Source organism: Aegilops tauschii, chromosome 2 (assembly GCF_002575655.3).
Source record: "Aegilops tauschii subsp. strangulata cultivar AL8/78 chromosome 2, Aet v6.0, whole genome shotgun sequence".
Lineage (NCBI taxonomy): Eukaryota > Viridiplantae > Streptophyta > Magnoliopsida > Poales > Poaceae > Aegilops > Aegilops tauschii.
Window position 1 is genome coordinate 3,525,624 of NC_053036.3, and position 21,670 is coordinate 3,547,293.

Here is a 21,670-nt window from a genome sequence, read left to right on the forward strand (position 1 = left end):
CAAGGAAACATCAATTGTAGCACATACTGGAACTTGTCACCCCTAGGGGAAGCCAATACAACGCCAGCCCCCGAGCCCTCCAACTGCCTGGACCCGTCAAAGTGAATAGTCCAATACGTATTATCCGGCTTCTGCTCGGGCACTTGTGACTCTGTCCAATCGTTGATGAAGTCCACCAAAGCCTGAGATTTAATAGCAGTGCGTGGCACATATTTGAGGCCATGAGGTCCAAGTTCTATAGCCCACTTAGCAATTCTCCCTGTAGCCTCTCTGTTCTGGATAATATCCCCAAGAGGGGCAGAACTGACCACAGTGATGGGATGACCCTGAAAATAATGTTTGAGTTTCCGGCTCGCCATGAACACACCATATACGAGCTTCTGCCAATGCGGGTACCGCTGCTTGGACTCAATAAGCACCTCACTGACATAATAAACCGGCCGCTGAACCGGATGCTCCTTACCCGTCTCCTTACGCTCCACCACAATAGCCACACTGACGGCTCGTGTGTTTGCCGCCACATACAGTAGCAAGGGCTCCTTATCAACCGGAGCAGCAAGGACGGGGGGCTCTGCCAGTTGCTTTTTCAAATCCTCAAAGGCGGTATTAGCTGCATCATTCCAGACAAAGTTATCAGTTTTCTTCAGCAACTGATATAAGGGCATAGCCTTCTCACCCAAGCGGCTTATGAACCGGCTTAAAGCAGCGATGCGACCCGCCAAGCGCTGAACGTCATTTATACACGCCGGCTTAGCCAGGGAGGTGATGGCCTTGATCTTCTCCGGGTTAGCCTCAATGCCTCTGTCAGAAACCAAGAAACCCAAGAGCTTGCCTGCAGGAACACCAAAGACACACTTGGCCGGGTTAAGCATCATCTTATAGACCCGGAGATTATCAAAGGTTTCTCTTAAATCATCTATCAGGGTTTCCTCTTTGATGGATTTAACCACAATATCATCCACATAAGCATGAACATTGCGCCCGATCTGTTTATGGAGACAATTCTGCACACAACGCTGGTAAGTCGCCTGCGCACACTTGAGCCCAAAGGGCATAGACACATAGCAGAAGGCTCCAAAGGGAGTGATGAACGCCGTCTTCTCCTGGTCCTTAACTGCCATCTTAATCTGATGATACCCGGAATAAGCATCCAAGAAACTTAAGCATGCACAACCTGCCGTAGCATCAATGATTTGATCAATACGGGGGAGAGCAAAAGGATCAACCGGACACGCCTTGTTCAAGTCCGTGTAGTCCACACACATTCGCCAGGTGCCGTTCTTCTTGAGTACGAGCACCGGGTTAGCCAACCACTCTGGGTGAAAAACCTCAACAATGAACCCGGCCGCCAAGAGCCGGGCCACTTCTTCACCGATAGCTTTCCGCCTCTCTTCGTTAAACCGTCGAAGGAACTGTCTGACCGGCTTAAATTTTGGATCAACATTGAGAGTGTGCTCAGCGAGTTCTCTAGGTACACCTGGCATGTCAGAAGGTTTCCACGCGGAGATGTCCCTATTCTCACGGATGAACTCGATGAGCGCGCTTTCCTATTTTGGATCCAGATTGGCACTGATGCTAAACTGCTGAGATGAATCTCCTGGAACAAAATCAACAAGCTTAGTTTCATCAGCCGACTTAAATTTCATTGCCGGCTCAGCCTCCGTAGTTGGCTTCTTCAGAGAGGTCATGTCTGTTGGGTCAACATTGTCTTTATAAAATTTTAACTCCTCTGTAGCACAAACAGACTCTGCATAAGCTGCATCACCTTCCTCACACTCCAGAGCCACCTTCCGGCTGCCGTGAACCGTAATGGTCCCATTGTGCCCTGGCATCTTGAGCTGTAAGTACACATAACACGGCCGTGCCATGAACTTGGCGTAAGCCGGCCGCCCAAATATAGCGTGGTATGGACTTCTTATCTTGACCACCTCAAAGGTCAACTTCTCCACCCTGTAGTTGTTCTCATCGCCAAAAGCCACTTCCAGTTCGATCTTGCCGACTGGATAAGCCGACTTACCGGGTACTACGCCATGGAAGATAGTGTTTGACTGGCTGAGGTTCTTATCGACCAGCCCCATACGACGGAAAGTCTCATAATAGAGGATATTGATGCTGCTGCCTCCATCCATGAGCACCTTTGTGAACTTATAGCCTCCCACCTGAGGAGCCACCACTAAGGCCAAGTGGCCCGGGTTATCCACCCGGAGAGGGTGATCCTCCCTACTCCACACTATAGGCTGCTCAGACCACCGCAAGTAGCGTGGAACCGCCGGCTCAACAGCATTAACAGCTCTCTTTTGAATCTTCTCGTCTCGTTTACACAAACTAGTGGTGAACACGTGATACTGTCCACCGCTAAGCTGCTTCGGGTTGGTCTGATAACCCCCCTGCTGCTGTTGATGACCCTGACCAGACTGTTGATTAAAGCCTCCTTGACCGTTCTGAGGACCGGAATTGGAGCCGCCGCTCGGGCCATGAAAGCCGTCGGCGCCTGAGCCGCCGGCACCTGAGCCGCCACCCGGACCATTGTAGTTTTTAAAGGCCTTCATGATAGCACAATCCTTCCACAGATGAGTTGCTGGCTTCTCTCTAGAACCGTGCCTCGGACAAGGTTCATTCAATAGCTGCTCCAGAGAAGGTCCTGACCCGCCGCCTCGGGGAGGGGGCCTCCCCTTGCGTCGCTGGTTATTACCTTGAGAGTTGGTGTTGGCTACAAACTCTAAGCTGCCATCGGCCTTACGCTTGCCTCCTCCTTGGTTCCCCGGGTTAAACTGAGGACCCTTGCCGTTGCCATTCTTCTTTCCCTTCCCTGCCCTTTCATCGTCTGAAGGGGGATCCTTGGTACCATCGGAATCGGCGTACTTGACAAGAGCCGCCATTAGGGTACCCATATCGGTGCAGTCGCGCTTGAGCCGCCCAAGCTTCATCTTAAGGGGCACAAAGCGACAGTTCTGTTCCAACATTAAGACTGCAGAGCCGGCATCCATCTTATCTGATGAATGGATGATTTCCTTGACCCGGCGAACCCAATGGGTCGTGGACTCACCCTCCTGCTGCTTACAGTTAGTCAAATCCACAATTGACATAGACTGCCTGCAGGTATCCTTGAAATTTTGAATGAACCGGGCTTTCAGCTCCGTCCAAGACCCAATGGAGTTCGGCGGTAACCCTTTCAACCACATGCGGGCAGTTCCATCTAACATCATGGTGAAATATTTGGCCATGGCCGCCTCACTGACCTCCAGCAATTCCATAGCCATCTCATAACTCTCAATCCAGGCTGCAGGCTGTAAGTCCGCTGTGTAGTTAGGCACCTTCCTAGGGCCCTTGAAGTCCTTAGGTAGACGTTCATTGCGGATGGCTGGTACCAAACAAGGGACTCCCCCGGTCCTGGTAGAAATTCCCACATCAACGGACGTCGTCGGATAAGCCGGGGGGGTCTGATAAGCCGTCAATTGAGGCGCCTGCTCCGCCTCTTGCCGCGCTTGGTCTGTTGCGTAGAAGGCTCCATTATGAGCCGGGCCATGGCCAGGGGGCGGGTCATGGCGTCGCACATTACTTGAACCGGTTGCTGAGACCATGTTCCGGCTGTAACTCGGGCTCTGGCCTGGACGAGGGGTCGAGTGGATCCTGTCACGGCTATAGGAGTACGCCTCTTGCTGTGCTAGTGCCGTCTGCAGGAGTTCCCTGACCCGGCGAGTTTCGATGGCCGCCGGAGAATCGTCGTCAACAGGGAGAGCCGCCAGCCGTGCTACCGCAGCCACCATGTTCTCTAGCGGGTTATCATAATGACCCGGGGGTACTGGCACATACTGAGGCGGAGCAGGGGGCACCTGGGGAGGCCCCATCACTCGTGGCTGAATAAGGGGTCCAGACCCGGGCGCAATGACCCCTGGCGGGTTACTAGACCCTGCACCCGGCGTGTTGAAGAGATTGCGTGGATCGTAAACCGGCGGGAGTCGAGACTGGGCCTTCTGATGCCTCCTCCTCATGACCTCGTTGGCCGCGTTCGGATCCATCGTGAGCTGGAAGGACTGCGCCTGAATTAGCTGAGTCTGGGCATCGAGAGCCGCCCGCTCCGCAGCCAACCTGATCCCTTCCGCTGCAAGATCCTCTTTAGCTTTTATCAGATCCAATTTTAACTGTGCCACCTCCGCATCATGCTGAGCTTGATCTGTCGGGTCAACCGCGGCAGTTAACAGGGCCGTCATCTTGTCCGTGAGATCCATCAGCACCTGAGCTGGGGAAGGCACCGGGTTTCCCGATCCGGCAGCGGGGTTCTGAACAGGCTGCGCACCGGCCATAAAAACTCCAACCTGACTTGGCGGTTCAAAAAGGTCCGGAATACTGTCGCCGTCGGAACAGCCCATGAACCTGCCATCTTGAAGTTGGTACAACGAGTTTGATTCATCAGTGGCCGACTCGCCGTCAGAGCCGTCGGCCGCCTCATCACCAGACCCGGATGGATCAGAGCGCCCTCCATGGATGCATCCCACAAAAGCGCGCCTTAAGGCAGGCCGGGCCCGGGCGGGTCGTGCGCGCTGAGCCGTTTCGATGAGATCGGCGCAGAGATCCGGCTCGGGGCCCGGCTCACCAATCTTGCCGATGAAGACATGAATTCCGCCAAAGGGGACCCGGTACCCGTGCTCAATTGAGCCGCCGTCGGGGCCCCAGTCCTCGTCGTCGATGTAGAGCTTGCCGCGACGACTCTTGGTCATCCGGCCCACAGTGTATCCCTTGAGCCCTTCGAAGCTGCCCTTCAAGAACTCAAATCCACCGTGCGCGAGCCCCACGGTGGGCGCCAACTGTCGTGGAATTGTCACGGCAGATGTCCTCGAGCTAGGACTTAGTCGTGGAGCCATCGCAACTAGGAAGCTTGAAGGGGTTATGTGGGACAAGGAACACGAGGGTTTATACTGGTTCGGCCCCTTACGGTGAAGGTAAAAGCCTACGTCCAGTTTGAGGTGTTATTGATTAGGGTTACAATCGCCAGGGAGCTAAACAGCTATGCCCGGCTCTCGATGAGATTGTTGTCGCCCTTAAACTGCTGCCGGGTCCTCCCTTTATATAGGGAGGCTGACCCCCAGCGGCCCTTAGAGTCCCGGCCGGCTCATAAAAGCGTCCGGCTCGGACTCTAAACAATACTTGCCTTACACTACAAGTTTACTATAACAATGATTGTAACTACAGGCTTTAAGCCATATCTGGGTCTCAGCCCATCTCTGGCCCATCATCTTGAAACTTGGCCCCGGGCTTCTGGCAATGATCATCCGAAGAGTAACCCGGCCCCTCCTGGCGGGTGACTCTAAGGTCTATATCCTCAACACACTAGTCTAGTTCAGAAAACTACATCACTCACAGATCACACCAGTAACTAGGCGAATTCAGATAACTTTAACACTGAAGTGAAGCATGTGAACAAGGAGTCAGTAAAAGGTAATTCAAGCAGCTACAGCTGCAGTCTTCAGAGTTGTTGGATGCACGGTCAAGGGTGGTGGCATGTCACGATAAACGCTGGGTGTCAATTTTTTCAGTTATAACAACATAACAAGTGTCAACTTCTTCACAAGATGATGCAGCCTGGTTCTTCTCCTGACAAGATTATGTCCCTCTTCTGGTACTCAGAGCAGACATGAATAATCCCTTCTTACCTTTGCAGTGCAAGCTTTCGATAATTAGCTGCATCTATCTTCGGGTATTCGGGTACTCATGGCTTGTTTGCCTGCACAGAGGAGTCACTTGTCACTTGCCTGTACAGGAAGCGACTAAAATGAAGCAGATCTGAATATTTAAACCTGACCCTGATAATTTTCTTGCACAAACCTGACCTTGGAAAAATCTTTCTGCAACAACAACTTGACAATGTGCCTTGGGGGGTGCTATTGGCAACGACTGCAGCAATTCCTGGGCGGCCAGTGTGCGCTTGGATGGATTTGGTTGGTACACTGCCCCCGAGGAAGAATAGATTAGCTACTGACGTTACATGCATGTCTGACTGAAATATGTAAAAATATATCAGGGCAAGGTACTTACAGTCCCATCACTAGAACGTAGACTGAATTGAAAAACCGCAAACCTATCAGTTGCAAGTATACCTGGATGGCAAAACTGCAAACATGATCAGCAGCAAAACATTAAATTATAGACATAATTATGCCAGATGATCCTTTGATCACTAAGTCTGAAGATTTTCCAGGCACACCTTCACTCTTCATCGTTTTGGACAAAATGTAAACACAAGTGGCTTGAAAGCCCACCAAACAAACATAAGAACACCTGAAGAGCAAGCCAACAGAAATTAGAAATGCAAGAACACCTGGTACTGACAGCAAAATAGCAGTATATGAAAAGAAAAAAAATACCTTAATATCAGTAGCTTGACCCGAAGTCTCATTTATTCCATAATGATGTTCTACTGCTATTTTGACCGCGACACCCAAAATAGGTGAGTAGACTGCCATGTCTTGATGAATAACAATAACCCAAATTTAAATGCAAAATATGAAGAAGCCTATAAGATCGAACAAACACCTGCACACATAACAAAAACAAATGGTGATCACAGGTTTTGTTGGAAGGAAAGAAGATGGACTTGCAGAAGGCATTGTCTGATAATGATGTCGATTTTATCGATCTGTGGAAAGAAAAGGGGCATCGAGAAACAAATCTTAAATAGTTTCACTACCATTGAGAAGAAAATGGAAATCTGATATGGCAGGAGTAAAAGTGGATTATTTTTTGCGGTGAATATAAGTTGAAGTGTGTATAACTGATATTGGTGTGCACACCCATCCACCATGTGCTTCCACCAAATTATCAATTCTATCTAATTTCTGGTTTCTAGACAGATCAACTTCTCCACCAAAAAACCACCAAATATTGATGTTATTAGTGTGTAGTGAAAGATCAGGGCCAATCAGCACACCTTGTGTCTTATCAGATATATAGTACAGCAGGAGTAAAGTTCCAGTTTAGATGTACTTACCAGATTGAAGTACAGGAAGGAAGACCACAGCCACAAGGCCCTTGTGTCATGCATGTGTTTGTATGGGAAGGTCCAAGGCTAAAAGAATGTACAAGGGAACTCCAAGGCAGAGTCCCTCCCTGGATGGGAACAAACACAGAGTTATTAAGCAGGATTGCAGGAAAAGAGCAAAGTGGGAAGACACAAGAAATGATGTTTGTGTTACCTTGGATCAGACTATTTGGACTGTTGGGATGGTTCCCTCCAACCCCCTGCCCTGCTGTTTTAGCTTCTCGCTGCAGTGGTAGACAGCTAGCTTTTGTAGTGATTTGGGGAGGCCATCGTTAGGCAATGAAGAAATGACTGGGCAATCGTAGGCTACTAAATTCTTGAGGTTGCTAAGGTTGTGCAGCCCTGCAGGGAATTGTTGAAGGCCCTTGAAATCCCAAAACTCTAGTTCCCGGAGGGAGGAGAGGAGTTGAAGGGCGTCCTCTTGCTCCTTGCTGAACCGCTGCATCCCTTCACACCAATCCCCCCAAAGTCTCAGCTTGGTGAGGGAGGAAGAGAGGAATCTGCAGACGGGTGCAGCAAGAAGTCCTGCTATGTCATCTGTCCAGAGCCCACGCAGTGTGGATGAAACAAGCTGTGTCTGCTGCTCTTCACCTCCCTCAGCATCCTCCAAAGCCCGTCTGGGATTGGGATCCCAATCAGCAAAGAATCGAGGGCTGCCCCTGACCACTAATTCGTTGAGCTGGCCTCCGGTGGTAAGGAGAGACCACAAGCCATGACATTTCAGATCCTCTCCGCACCGAAGCAATACTAATTTGGTGAGAGAGGAGAGGTTTGAGAGGGGCTCCAGTGTCCCCATGCCTTTCACACTCATAAGCTCCAGGAAGTGCAGGGAGGAAGGGAAAATGTGAGAGGAAAAGGAGAAGGTGGATAGAAACTTTGGGGACCACCGTATTGTTAAACTCTGGAGGGATCGCAAGGCTTGGAGCCATTCTCCACCAGGAACAAGAGTTGGCGGGCCCACCAGGACCAGCTCTGGGCAGAAAGAGAACTCCAATTCCCGTAGTGAGTCACAGAGATGAGCAGGGAAGAGCAACACTCCATCATCCTCTTCCTCTGCTGCTGCTGCTGTTATTTCACCTCCCGCCATCTCTGATGCTTCTGATGTTTTTTGTTGCACATCCAGCCCCACTACCAGCCTTTTTATCTTTTTACAGTCGTAGATTACCAGTTTGGAGAGTTTTGGGAGGTGGGGGAGGAGCTCTGTCAGTTCCTCCCCACTGTTACCACTTAAGTAATTTATCTTGATATGCTCAACAGGGAGCTGCCATTCCACATCACCCTGGCCTCCTAGTGGTCCAACCAGACCATCTGAATGTTCTACAACCAATGTCTTCAGCGAGGTTAGCATCAGAAGGTGCTTCAACTCCAGAGGTGGGCAACGCACGAGTGTCAGCTTCTCAAGACCTGTTTCTTTATTGGAAACTAACAGTTGGTCTAGACCATCCTTTCCAGAAATTCTCAATGGTGCTGGTGATCTGGGAGCAACGTAGAGGAGGAAGGATGGTCAGAGCACAAAGGCGATAATGTAGTGAGTCAAAGAGATGAGCTGGGAAAGAATACGTAGAATCAGGAGGAAGAACCGTACCTTTTAATGAGTTGAGAGTCGCTGCTGGAATGTTGTTTTATTTCTGTCTGGTAATGTAGCTCTTCACCTGATGCTGGTGTGTGTTTCCCTGGGATCGGGTGCTGTTTTTCTGCCCAACCACGCACATCCTGAGACTCCTTGCTTGGACTTTCAGTTTGTTCACTTGATGTTGACGGGTGGATCTCGTGCTGTTTTTCTGCGTCAGCATACAATTCCTCTCTCTCTACGCTCAGGTTAGGGTGCCTGCCCATGGCTTTCCTGAATTCAGACTCTGCAGCCATGAAGTGACTTTCCACAGCACCGGCGGTTAGCCCGATTACTCCAGAAATCTCCTTGACGCTTAACAGATCTTCAACGCCGACAAGAAAAAATCCATCTCTTGGGTAGGCATTGAAACCTAGTTTAAGCCTCTCAAGATTGGGCATTGTTCCTTCCTGAAACAGCAGGCGCAGTACACCACACCTGAACTCAAAATACTCTAGAGCAGAAAACGCTCCCGGTGCGAAGCCGATGAGTCCTGTAGTTGGTTGCTGGACATGCAACGAGAGAACACCGAGAAATGACAATTGTTGCAGGTTACTGATATCATCTCTTTGGAGTTCTCGCACTACAAATTTCAAAATGCATAGGTTGGTAAGCTGTCCAATCCACTTGGGGACTCTGCAGATGGGTGACAGCAACTCCAGTGTCTTCACTGATTTGCAAGAACAGATGGGTGACAGAAACTCCGTTGTCTTCCCTGATTTGCAAGAACAGCTTGGATCGTCCAATGAAATAGGAGGATTCAGGGTGGTGACAATTTTCAGGGTACCCGTCAAATCGGGCACTTCTGTGCCAACTCCGAGACGCAGATGCAACCAGCTTCGAAGATGAACAATATTCGCTGGAATAGCTGCCACCCTTGCATCTATCTCTAGTGTTTCCAAGTGTTTCGGACCTTGCATCAGATCTGGAAGATGTACGGTGTCGTTGCATGTGACCTGCAATGATCGCAGTAGAGCCAATTCAGAGGTAGGCTTGAGGTCCACACCGGTGCTTGGTTCATCAGCCCACATATGAAGGATCAGGACTCGTAGAACCTTAAACTCCAAAATGGAAGAGTAACAGCTCTTTAGTCCAATAAAGGCAAGTGATCGAACTTGCGACAGTCCGATGCTCTCTGGTCTAGTTGCATATGTTGCACTGCCAAACTGGAGGGACAGACGACTAACCTTGTTAGCAAACCCCATTGTCCTTTCGGAATAATCTATTACCGTCATAAAATTCTCTTCTCTGGACTTCGATGTAATAAGATTGTGTGCCATGGGGTGCACTGCATAGTAATATACGTCATTACTATAGCCCACATCTATACATTGGATCAGGCCCATATTTACAAGCTTATCGAAATAGTTCCCGCCAACCTTCAATTTGTCCTCCTCTCTTGGTGCAAGGATGAAACCTTCAGCTACCCATTGCTTTACTATATCTTCTTTCAAGATTATATAATTCTCTGGGTATAAACTGAGATACAACAGACATGTCTGCAAATGACTGGGAAGACAATTGTAGCAAAAATTGAGTACTTGTTTGAGTACCTCCACATGAGTTGTATCTGTTGGTAAAATGTTCTGTATTTGCTCCCTTTCTTGTACTGTATTTGCTTCCCCTTGGCTTGCTAGAATACCGGATATGCTGATAATTGCCAGTGGTAAACCAGCACATCTTCTTATTATCTTCTCCCACACTTTATCCAATTGGCGAGATTTTTCTTCTCCAGAGGCAAACACTCCTCTGATGAACAATTCTTCTGAGTGATTGACGCTAAGAGGTTCCATCTTATAGATGGATTTTGACTGGTAACGACAGCACGCCAGTGCAACATCCTTAATTTCAGTCGTTATTATTATCCTACTTAGATTACCCTCCGGGAAAGCCCGTCTAGCAACATCCCATACAGAGGTAGCCCATAAATCATCGATTATAAGAAAGTACCTGCAAGATGAAAGTTTGTAGTATATATTAAACATACATTTCAGACAAAATAGAGAAATAATCATCAATTATAAGAAAGTGCGCATGTCATCGATCTGTAGCTGTCACGCACCAAAGCCTTTTCATACAAATCAAACACTTAGGAAGTGTTTGGTTCCAGATTGGTAACGCAAACGTAAACGCAATGGGTTTACGGTGTTAATGTAAACGGAATGGACAAAACTTCAAATTTATTTGGTTACTTACTATAACGTAAATCAATACCGGGATTGCTCAGGAATTCACGACAGCGAACATGGATAGGCAAGCCGGGACGGCAGTGGCTGGCCACCGCTGGATATGGCGGCGTAGTATAAGGCTGCCCGTAATAGGGAATATCATGTACTAGTATCATATATATGATATTAGTGTATGATACCAGATTCGTAATGCATATTATCATAAGATATTATCTTAGATTGCCTTATTAATTGCCATGCCTGACCGAAAGTAGTACACCATTTAATATGATATGGTATCATGATACCAGATTTGTAATGCTTATTATCATAAGATATTATCTTAGATTGCCTTGTTAATTGCCACGCATGACCGAAAGTAGTACAACATTTAATATAATATGCTATCATGATATGATACCACACCCTCTCATTTCAAATTTAATTGTGTGCCACATAATAAAAAAAGTCTAGTTGACATACATGATACCACTTATGATACTTCCATTACAACCAGCCTAAGGGCCTGGACGTTAAGAGTGTGAGTGAGCGCCACGGCGGCCGCTACTACCGCCGGACCTGGCGAGTAGCAACCTGCCGCCAAGGCTGAAGGCGGAGGTGAGGCGCCGCAGGCATGCTGAGGAGTGACACGCTGGCAAAGTCTAAATCATGTATTCTAGGAAGTGTATTTTATATATCAAATCCGACGGAGCAAGTGAAGTAACAATTCCTTTTGGAGGGGGGGAGGGTGGTCGGATCGCAATTTTAGTTGTAAAAACGGTCAGGGCGGTGTAACTTCGTGTCACATGTGTGGCACTTATCATTTGGGAAGATAAGAGTAAATAACCATGCACGTAAAAGCGCACGTCACTCAACCATGGGAAAAATAGCTCGCCGCAACAAAATAGGGCCGGCATCAAAATACGCTATTAGCCTACTATATCGTGCTATAGCAGCTATTAGCAAGGCGTTATACATTGATTTATTTAGCGAGCCAATTTTCAATATGCTAGCACACTATAGTGCGCTATTTTTTTCCAGTGACTCAACTAGTTAATTATGAAGCTAGATTCGGAGAAACAAAAAGAAAAGAGATTAGAGAGAGGAGGCGTTAAAAGAGGGCATCACCAAGCACGAAGCAAAAGCCGCCGCCTCCTGTCTCAAGAAAACTTAGGATTCCTCTGCCTCCCGCTGGCGTCGCCGTTGGTCCGCCTTGTCTTTGGTGGCCTTAGGGCCATGGGGGCGCAGTGGATCCCAACACTAATCGGTGGGAGGGCCCTGTTTTTAGACGTTTCTTTGAGTTTTGTTTGGGTTTGTATCCTGCTTAGAAATGCGAGATTGTTGCGTCTCCTTGAAGGTCAAATAAGGTTCTCCTCGTCTAGCCCCCGTCTTGGTGGTGCGTCTAGCACTGTCAATGGGTGTGTGAAGGTATATCTCCGGTGGATCTGACTTTGGTGCATCTGCTCGGATCTGGTCCTCGTTCGTGTGTCTTTAGGCGGATTCCTGTCGATCTATGCTACTCTTCTACGACGGCGGTTGTTGTTGTGGTGTGTTGGTTTATTGGGGTCTTAGCACGAAGACTTCCCGACTTTTTACTACAATAAGGTTTGCCTGGCTCCGGCGAGGGAGGGGAGATGCTTCGGCGCTTGTAGTCATCGTTTGGTGGTCTATTGGATGTAGCTTTTATTATTTCTGATTTTCGTTGTACTGCCATGATTGAAGATGAATAGATCGGAAGTTTATTCGAAAAGAAAAAAGATTATTCCCCTTTCTAAGAGTGATAAAAATTTGATAATTAGATAGAATAGTTATTAGATACTAAGTATATATATATTATAAAGAGTGCAAAGGGCTAAGAAAAAAACCTTTTCCCTTGTAGATGCTGCTTGATGTCGTGAATCAGCTCGTGCACCTCATTAGTGGCGGGTGGTTGGTGCGGACGAACTTGTGCGAGTATGCTCCTGAGCAGCCTCCTCATGTCAGGCTTCTTGGCCGTCCGCACAAATGCGCAGCAGCCAAAGTAGTCCCTGGGTTTGTGCTCACGCCATAGCTGTTTGGCAAGCGTGGTCTTGCCGATTCCCCCAACACCGACAACGGATGCCACCTTGAGCTCCTTGTCATCATCGGTCAGCCACTGGTAGAGGGCATTGAACGGGCCATCATAAAGACCGACGACTGGCAGGTCTGGCGTCCTCCTCCGGCCGTCCACCATCAGGAACTGGAAATCAGTTGCAGGATTTGAACAGACGGGGATGCTTCCAAGCATACATCTATCGTACCGCTCGTTGGCCTCCTTCACGCGGGCCTTGAATCCAGACATCCTGCCGACCCAGGTATCCGGGTAGGCGAGATCCGGGTCGGCGAGGTCGACGCAGTTTTCCATGTCATAGGATAGCTCGCGCACATCCTTCATCCAGATCCTGGCTTCTACGGAAGGGTCTCGTGCCTCCGAGAGCAGCAGCAGCCCGTTTGTGAGTTTCCCCAGCTCAACCTTGAGTTCCGCATCAAGGAGTGGATCCAGTTCCAGCTTCCCTGGGAGGGAGCCCATGGCACCCAGGGAAGCGCTAACCGGAGGCAGCTCCATGCCTCTCGGCCAGTGGTGGTAGCGTGTGTGCGGGGTGTCAGACTTGGAAAGAGGAAGAGGGAGAGGGAGAGGGGTGCGGAGGAACACCGGAGAGCAGAGAGAGAGAGAGAGAACGCTTCAATGAAGAGACGAAGTGGTCGACGAAGACCTTTTCCTGGAATTTTCTCTCGGCGGCATCTCCCATTCTCATTAGAGCATCTTCGGACCCTCAAATCCTCCCTGTTAGAGTTACAATATAAGTCATGTACCCCTTTATATTTATCCCGTTGTATAAGGGGTTTCCTGCATATGTTCCCACCTGTACATGTATATATATCGGCCTATGGCCTCATGGAATACAAGTTGCTTATTCCTAACATGGTATTAGAGCTAGGTCAATTTTTTGCACGCTGCAACTCGTGCTATTGATCCGTCCCGATCGAGTCCGGCTCGTCTTCCTCCCGCTCGAAGCCGCCGTCCCCGTGGCTGCTCCCGCTCGAAGTCAACCGCCCTCCCGCTCGAAGCCGGCCGCCGCGCCTGCGGGACTGCTCCCGTGGTCTTCCGCCGAAGCTCTCCCCGCCGAAGCTCCCTCCCGTCGAAGCTCTCCCGCCACGCCCGCGGGACTGCTCCCGTGGTCTTCCGCCGAAGCTCCCTCCCGTCGACGCTCTCCCCGTGCTCGGCCATCGCGCCCGCGGGACTTCGTGCTCTTCCTCGTGCGCCCCCGCACCGCGCTCTCTCTGCCCAGATCTGCCAGGAGCCCGGACTCGTGGTCACGCATCCACTTTCGGCGGCCGCCGTTCGCGCGTGGTCTCCCGTGGTCTTCCGCCTGTCGTCCGGTGTTCCACTGATTACGGGTCTCTCCTAAAAAAAATGTCTGCTGCATCGGGCTATGTTTCTGTCCCTCGCTGTCCGGTGATCTTCGATGGTACTAACTACACTGAGTTCGCTGGCTTCATGCGCATTCACATGCGTGGCATCCGTCTCTGGGGTGTTCTTTTTGGCGAGGTCTGTTGTCCGCCACGTCCGGTTCCTCCGGTGGCCCCTACTCCGCCGACTCCACTGGTTCTTCCTACGGATGCTAATCAGGCCGCCGAGGATGCGGCTAAGATTGCTGATGAGGCTACTGATCGTGCCTATGATGAGAGGGCTTTGGCTTATGAGGAGGCTCTTCAGACGTATCATGGTGCTTTGTCTGTTTACACTCAGTGGCTTGATGATGATGCTCGTGCTGCAGCTGTTCTCACTGCTAGTGTTCTGCCTCAGTTTGCTTCTGAGTTTCTGGGTCTTCCTACTGTCTTCCAGATGTGGACCTGCCTTCGTCAGCGCTATGAGCCCTCTGGTGATGCCTTATATCTTTCTGTGGTTCATCAGGAGCATGCTCTTCAGCAGGGTGACTCTATTGTTGATGACTTTTATGCACAGAGTTCTGCTATCTGACGCCAGCTTGATTCTCTCCGCAGTGCTGGTTGTCGTACTTGCCCCTGCTGCCAGGCTGTCCAGGCCGATTTGGAGTTTCATCGTGTCTATGAGTTCCTGTCTCGGCTCCGTAAGGAGTTTGAGCCCCGGCGTGCTCAGTTGTTTGCTCGTGGCCGTATTTCTCTCATGGAGGCGCTTTCAGAGATTCTTGCTGAGGAGACTCGCCTACGTGGTGCTGGTTTGCTGGAGGTTCCCTCTGTGCTCGCTACTCGGGTTTCTTCCACTCCACCTGCTGCACCGCCCCATTCTCGCTCGAGTGCTCCGCCGCTCTTGCCCACTCCTTCTGGAGGCTCAGGTCGGCCCCGTTCACATTGTGACTACTGCAACAATGATGGTCATATTGAGTCCCAGTGCTACACAAAGCGGAAACACCTGCGCAAGGCGCGATCATCCTCCTCAGGGACTTCGTCATCTCCCTCGCCAGCTTCCGCCATTGCTTTGACTGAGCAGGATATTCTGAGACTTAAGCGTCTGCTCGCGGCTTCAGGTTCTTCCTCGACGGGTACTGCTGGTTCTGTGACTGATGCTTCCCGCACTGAGCACCCGCCCTCTACACAGTCAGGTACATCCCCATGGGTTCTGGATTCTGGAGCTTCTTTTCATATGTCTTCTCATTCTTCTGCTTTGTCTTCTCTTCGCTCGCTGGATTCTCCTGTTCATGTCTTCACTGTTGATGGTACTCCACTTTCTGTTGCTAGTAGAGGCCATCTTTCCACTCCTTATTCTATTCCTGATGTTGCTCATGTTCCTCGACTTACCATGAATCTGTTTTCTGCCGGTCAACTTACTGATTCTGGTTGTCGTGTCATCCTTGATGTTGATTCTTGTTCTGTCCAGGATCGTCGCATGCACACTCTGGTTGGGGCTGGCCCTCGCCGCCGTGATTCTCAGGGTCTTTGGGAGTTGGACTGGCTTCATGTTCCTTCCGCTGCCACCACCATCGCCAGTTCCTCCGCTGCTGTCGCTTCTGTTACTGGTTCCTTCAAGCAGTGGCATCATTGACTTGGTCATCTGTGTGGTTCTCGATTATCGTCTTTAGTTCGTCGAGGCCTTCTGGGGTCTGTCTCAGGAGATGTCTCTTTAGAGTGTCAGGGTTGTCGTCTTGGCAAGCAGATTCAGCTACCATATTCTCATAGTGAGTCAGTGTCTCAGCGTCCTTTCGATTTAGTCCATTCTGATGTATGGGGTCCGGCTCCTTTCACTTCGAAAGGTGGTCATAAATACTATATTATTTTCATCGATGATTTTTCTCGTTACACATGGCTTTATTTCATGACTTCACGTAGTGAGGTGTTGTCTATTTATAAGCGTTTTGCTGCCATGGTTCATACTCAGTTCTCTTCACCCATTCGTGTTTTTCGTGCTGACTCCGCTGGTGAGTATATCTCCAAGATGTTGCGTGGTGTCCTTGCTGAGCAGGGTACTCTTGCCTAGTTCTCTTGTCCTGGTGCTCATGCTCAGAATGGTGTGTCTGAGCGCAAGCATCGTCACCTTCTTGAGACGGCTCGTGCTATGATGATCGCCGCCTCTCTTCCGCCTCATTTTTGGGCCGAGGCTATCTCCACTTCTGTCTATCTCATCAACCTTCAGCCATCTGCTGCTTTGCAGGGTGGTGTTCCTTTTGAGCGTCTGTTTGATCGCTCTCCCGATTATTCGATGCTTCGTTTGTTTGGTTGTGTTTGCTATGTTCTTCTTGCCCCTCGCGAACGCACCAAACTGACCGCTCAGTCTGTTGAGTGTGTCTTCTTAGGCTACAGTGATGAGCATAAGGGCTATCGTTGTTGGGATCCTGTCGGTCGTCGGATGCGTATCTCTCGAGATGTGACTTTTGATGAGTCTCGTCCTTTTTACCCACGACCATCTTCCTCGGTCTTTTCAGTGGAGGATATCTCTTTTCTCACTTTTCCTGACTCCCCTATCACTCCCATCGCGCCTGTGCCTATTCGTCCCACTCCCTCTGCTTCTCCACCCCTCGTCGAGTCACCGCCACCATCTTCCCCGGTCTCCTCACCTAGCATGTCACCGGATTCTACACCTTCATCTCCGGTGACTTCTTCGTCGCCACCCCCTGATTCTACCTTGGCGATTCCTCCTTCTCTTGTTCCATCTCTTCCGCAGCATTACACTCGTCGTTCACGACCTGTGGATGCTTCCTTGGATGAGTCGTCCTCTTCCTCTCAGCCTACTTATGGCTTGCGTTCTCATCCTCGTCCGCCTATTGATCGCTTTGGATTTCCCACCGCTGGTGCTGCTGTTCTTGAGCCGACTTCTTACCGTCAGGCTGTTGTTCATCCTGAATGGCAGTTTGCGATGGCAGAGGAGATTGCTGCTCTTGAACGCACTGGTACCTGGGATCTTGTTTCTCTTCCTCCCGGAGTCCGTCCCATCACTTGTAAGTGGGTCTACAAGGTTAAGACTCGCTCCGATGGTTCTCTTGAGCGTCACAAAGCTCGTCTCGTGGCTCGTGGTTTTCAGCAGGAGCATGGTCGTGATTATGACGAGACTTTTGCTCCTGTGGCCCATATGACCACTATTCGTACACTTCTTGCTGTTGCCTCTGCACGCCACTGGTCTATATCTCAGCTTGATGTTAAGAATGCCTTTCTTAATGGTGAGCTGCGTGAGGAGGTGTACATGCAGCCACCACCTGGGTATTCTGTTCCTGATGGCATGGTGTGTCGTCTTCGTCGCTCTCTCTATGGCCTTAAGCAAGCCCCTCGCGCCTGGTTTGAGTGTTTTGCTTCTGTGGTCACCACTGCTGGTTTTTCAGCAAGTGCTCATGATCCCGCCTTGTTTATTCACCTTTCTCCTCGTGGTCGGACTCTTCTTCTTCTCTATGTTGATGATATGGTCATCACTGGGGATGACCCCGAGTATATTGCCTTTGTAAAGGCCCGTCTTAGTGAGCAGTTTCTTATGTCTGATCTTGGACCTCTTCGCTATTTTCTTGGGATTGAAGTCTCTTCTACCTCTGATGGCTTTTTTATATCCCAGGAAAAGTATATCCAGGATCTTCTTGCTCGTGCTGCTCTTTCTGACGAGCGCACTGTTCATACTCCTATGGAGCTCAATGTTCACCTCCGTGCTACTGATGGTGATCCTCTCCCTGACCCGACGCGTTATCGTCATCTCGTTGGCAGTCTTGTCTATCTAGCTGTCACTCGTCCGGACATCTCTTATCCGGTTCATATTCTGAGTCAGTTTGTTTCTGCTCCCACATCGGTTCACTACGGTCATCTCCTTCGTGTTCTCCGATATCTTCGGGGCACGATCTCTCACCGTCTATTCTTTCCTACCTCCAGTTCTTTACAGCTTCAGGCCTATTCGGATGCTACGTGGGCTAGTGATCCTTCTGATCGCCGTTCACTTTCTGCTTACTGTGTTTTTCTTGGTGGTTCTCTCATTGCCTGGAAGACGAAGAAACAGATTGCAGTTTCCCGTTCAAGTGCTGAGGCTGAGTTGCGAGCCATGGCTCTTTTGACGGCAGAGGTGACTTGGTTACGGTGGTTACTTCAGGATTTTGGTGTTTCTGTCACTACACCGACTCTGCTCTTATCTGACAGTACAGGTGCTATTAGCATTGCGCGCGATCCTGTGAAGCATGAGCTCACCAAGCATATTGGTGTTGATGCTTTCTATGTGCGCGCTGCTGTGCAGGATCAGGTTATTGCTCTTCAGTATGTGCCTTCCGAGTTACAGTTGGCAGATTTCCTGACGAAGGCCCAGACTAGAGCACAACATGGCTTTTATCTCTCCAAACTCAGTGTTGTTCATCCACCATGAGTTTGAGGGGGGGGGGGGTGTTAGAGTTATAATATAAGTCATGTACCCCTTTGTATTTATCCCGTTGTATAAGGGGTTTCCTGCATATGTTCCCCACCTGTACATGTATATATATCGGCCTATGGCCTCATGGGAATACATTGCTTATTCCTAACACTCCCAGACAAATAAGGACAGACAGTCGGCCGGTCACTGCTCGGACCGAGAATAGCCGCCCATCGTATAGCAAACCCAAACATCTAGTTTGACGACATCACCAAAACCCAACCCTAGATTTGAGGCGCGCGCGAACACGCTCGGCCGCGTCCGCCACGTCGGATCGGCCCACCCAACAACACATATATCTTGTCCCTATCCACATCCCCGACCAAACCCTAACCATTCCACTTCACTTTCGGTCCGCTTCGCTCAACTTTTTCTGGCCATTTCTGGCATGGCGGACAACGGATCTGAGTCCGGCAACCATATGGGTGGTAATGTGATAAATCGCCTATGAGGTGAGAACAGGCTTGACAAGGGTTGCCCGGCCAATGATGGTGATATTTCTTCCGTCCCAAATGGTGAGCTTGGAAGCAATATTATCTTCAAGATGCTGGAAGTCGACCCTTTTGAGTTGCCATACCGAAAGTGGTAGCCCCAAGTACTTGGTTGGGAAGGCCGCCCGAGCCGGCAGCAACCTGTAAAGTATTGTTGCAAGGATGGGAACAACCACACTTTCCTGGAAATTTGTGGCCAGCCCTGTTACTCCCTCAAAATTGCTCAAACTCACAAGATTTTTTATGTCTGTCTTGATAGGAGCCATAAAGACTGTCGCATCCTCTGCATAGAGGGAAGTGTGAATGGTGACCCCTCTACAACGTATCTTGTGGGAATACCACATTGAGTGGACAACTCAAGGATTTTTTGTAAGGGGTCAATTGCAATGACGAAAAGGAGCCGCGATAGGGGATCTCCTTGCGGGAGGATGATGTGTGAAGCAAGGCGACAATCCAATCCCTAAATTAGTCAGGAAGCCACAACGTTGTAGAAGATCAAGCAAGTACTCCCATTTCACCGAGTCGAAAGCCTTTCGAATGTCGAGCTTGAAGAGGAGGGACGGTACTTTCAATTTGTGCAGGCGGCGTGCAAGATTTCGCAGATTCATGAAGTTGTCATGGATGCTTCTGCTTTTGATGAATGCGCTTTGAGCATTGGAGACGATGTCGTTCATATGAGGTCCAGGCGGATAGCGAGGATCTTGGCGATAATTTTTTTCACCACGTGAATGTGGCCAATGGGACAATAGCAGTCATGTGTTTGTTTAAAGGCTCACCAGCCTGAGCGTGCTATCTGTTTATAACATTCATGTGTTTGTTCAAAGGTTCATCACCCGGTGACTGCACCACTCATATACAACCCTCTGCTCTACCACCCCCCGCATCAATCCCGCGAGCGATGGGAGGAAACCCTAGCCGTCGGCCACCAGTGCCTCCACTCCCCCCCTCCTCCCTTACCGCCAAAGCCCGGCAGGCTTCAACGGCGGCGGGGCCTCATTTTCCCCTATGATTGCCCTTCAGTGTGAAGCGCGGGGCAGTCCGGGTGCATGGAGGTGCTGTGCTCGCGCAGGGCACAGCAGCGCGGCAGCGGACATCCGGGGCGTCGGCATCGCGATGCGACGGCCTAGGCATGCGATGGCACGTGGCAGCTGTGGGCCCGACAACTCTGAGTTGATGTGTGCCCGGCCAGATCTGATGTTGTGATTGCGGCAGGCGGCGCAGGTAGGGCCAGCGGCCCGATGTGGCGGCTGCTCCGGCCTTGGGCAGCAATTGCGAGGTGTGGTCCTGCTCCCTAGGTGCGGTGGCTTCCCTTTGGTGTGCTGGCGCCACGGTGACTTGGCGGGCCAGGTTGCGGCGACGAACGTCCGCGGCATTGGCATCGCGCTGCGACGGCCTAGGCATGCGACGGTGCGTGGCGGCTGCGGGCCCGACAACTCTGAGTTGATGCATGCTCGGCCAGATCTGATGATGTGATTTTGGCAGGCAGCACGGGTAGGGCCAGTGGCCCGACGTAGCTGCTGCTCTAGCCTTGGGCGACGATAGCGAGGTGTGGTCCTGCTCCCTGGGTACGGTGGCTTCCCTTTGGTGTGCTGGCGCCATGGTGGCTTGAAGGGCCCGGTTGCGGCGATGGCTGGAATCTATACCGGCGTCGGCTCGTCTGCAGGCGGCCCACCTTTGATCCTTCTCCTTGTGTTGCATATGCTACTATCGCCGAAGGGCTGGTCTGCTCCCGGTTGTCGTCCATCATTGAGAATGATACTGTCGCCAGAAGGGCCACGGAGTCATCCTTGCCTCCCATCTGGTGGTGGTGCCACCTGGGACCTCACCCGTTGCTCGAGATAGGCTGGGCGGGGAGGATGGCGGCCAGATCTAGTCGGCCTAGGGGGTCTCGACTCTGGGGGACGCCCAGGGTTGGAAAGGAGGGACCTTTCCGCTCGTTTCTTTGGTCGCCGTAGCTACGCGTCTCGGGTGTGGTGGTGTCGGGGTCTTGGATGCCTGCGCGACGGCCTTGGTGGTAGGAGCCGCGGTGCTTGTGGGCGGAGCTCGGGTGTTGACGGGTTGGCATGGTCGTGTGGGTGGCATGTAGTCTGTGTGCTATGGCCGGTGGCGGTGGTGGCTTCGTGTCCTCTGTCTCGGCGTTGAAGAGGGCTTGCCGGGGTGAAAACCCAGTCTAAGTGTTTTAGGTTTCCTGTTCCTGCTAGCTGCAACCAAATCACAACCCCAAGATTATTTGTGATTGTAAAATCCTATCCATCAGGACCATCGGTATTACTCTCTCTGTAATTAGTTTTAGATACATCCATTTCCGAGACAAGTAATTCCGAACGGAGGGAGTACATGGCAGGCCTCACGGCACATTCTGCCGCTGCGGCTAACAGAGAGTCGTTCCACATCCAGCCATCCCTCTAGCGCGCGGGTGTACCAAGGCTTTCAGCACCAAAGGAGTTGTAGTTGCCAAAAACATTTACAGGCGGGTTTGATCTGCCAGGCGGCAGGGGG

The 21,670-nt window shown here is 50.6% G+C and overlaps 1 protein-coding gene across 2 annotated transcripts; it reads right to left on the minus strand.

Moving 5' to 3' along the window:
* Window positions 1-5,375: 5,375 nt before the first annotated feature.
* LOC109751707 (disease resistance protein RGA5-like) lies at window positions 5,376-13,788 on the minus strand. Of its 2 annotated transcripts, XM_045232422.2 has the most exons (8): window positions 12,679-13,788; window positions 8,622-10,595; window positions 7,191-8,511; window positions 6,986-7,104; window positions 6,383-6,531; window positions 6,034-6,276; window positions 5,829-5,945; window positions 5,376-5,722 (listed from the first exon to the last, which is right to left on the minus strand). In XM_045232422.2, the coding sequence occupies exons 1-3, from the start codon at window positions 13,395-13,397 to the stop codon at window positions 7,197-7,199; spliced, it is 4,008 nt and encodes a 1,335-aa protein (XP_045088357.1). In that variant the 5' UTR covers window positions 13,398-13,788; the 3' UTR covers window positions 5,376-5,722; window positions 5,829-5,945; window positions 6,034-6,276; window positions 6,383-6,531; window positions 6,986-7,104; window positions 7,191-7,196. The 2 variants fall into 2 exon arrangements, with proteins under 2 accessions (XP_045088357.1, XP_073363758.1); XM_073507657.1 differs by having other exon boundaries at window positions 5,829-6,276; window positions 6,363-6,531.
* Between the last annotated feature and the right edge of the window lie 7,882 nt (window positions 13,789-21,670).

Coding starts and splice junctions, on each gene's coding strand:
- LOC109751707 (XM_045232422.2), bottom strand. CDS start 13,397: ATGGAGCTGCCTCCGGTTAGCGCTTCCCTGGGTGCCATGGGCTCCCTC. Junction 10,596..12,678: donor CAGCATCTACAAGGGAAAAG/GTTTTTTTCTTA, acceptor TTCATCTTGCAG/GTACTTTCTTATAATCGATG. Junction 8,512..8,621: donor GACTCTCAACTCATTAAAAG/GTACGGTTCTTC, acceptor CGTTGCTCCCAG/ATCACCAGCACCATTGAGAA.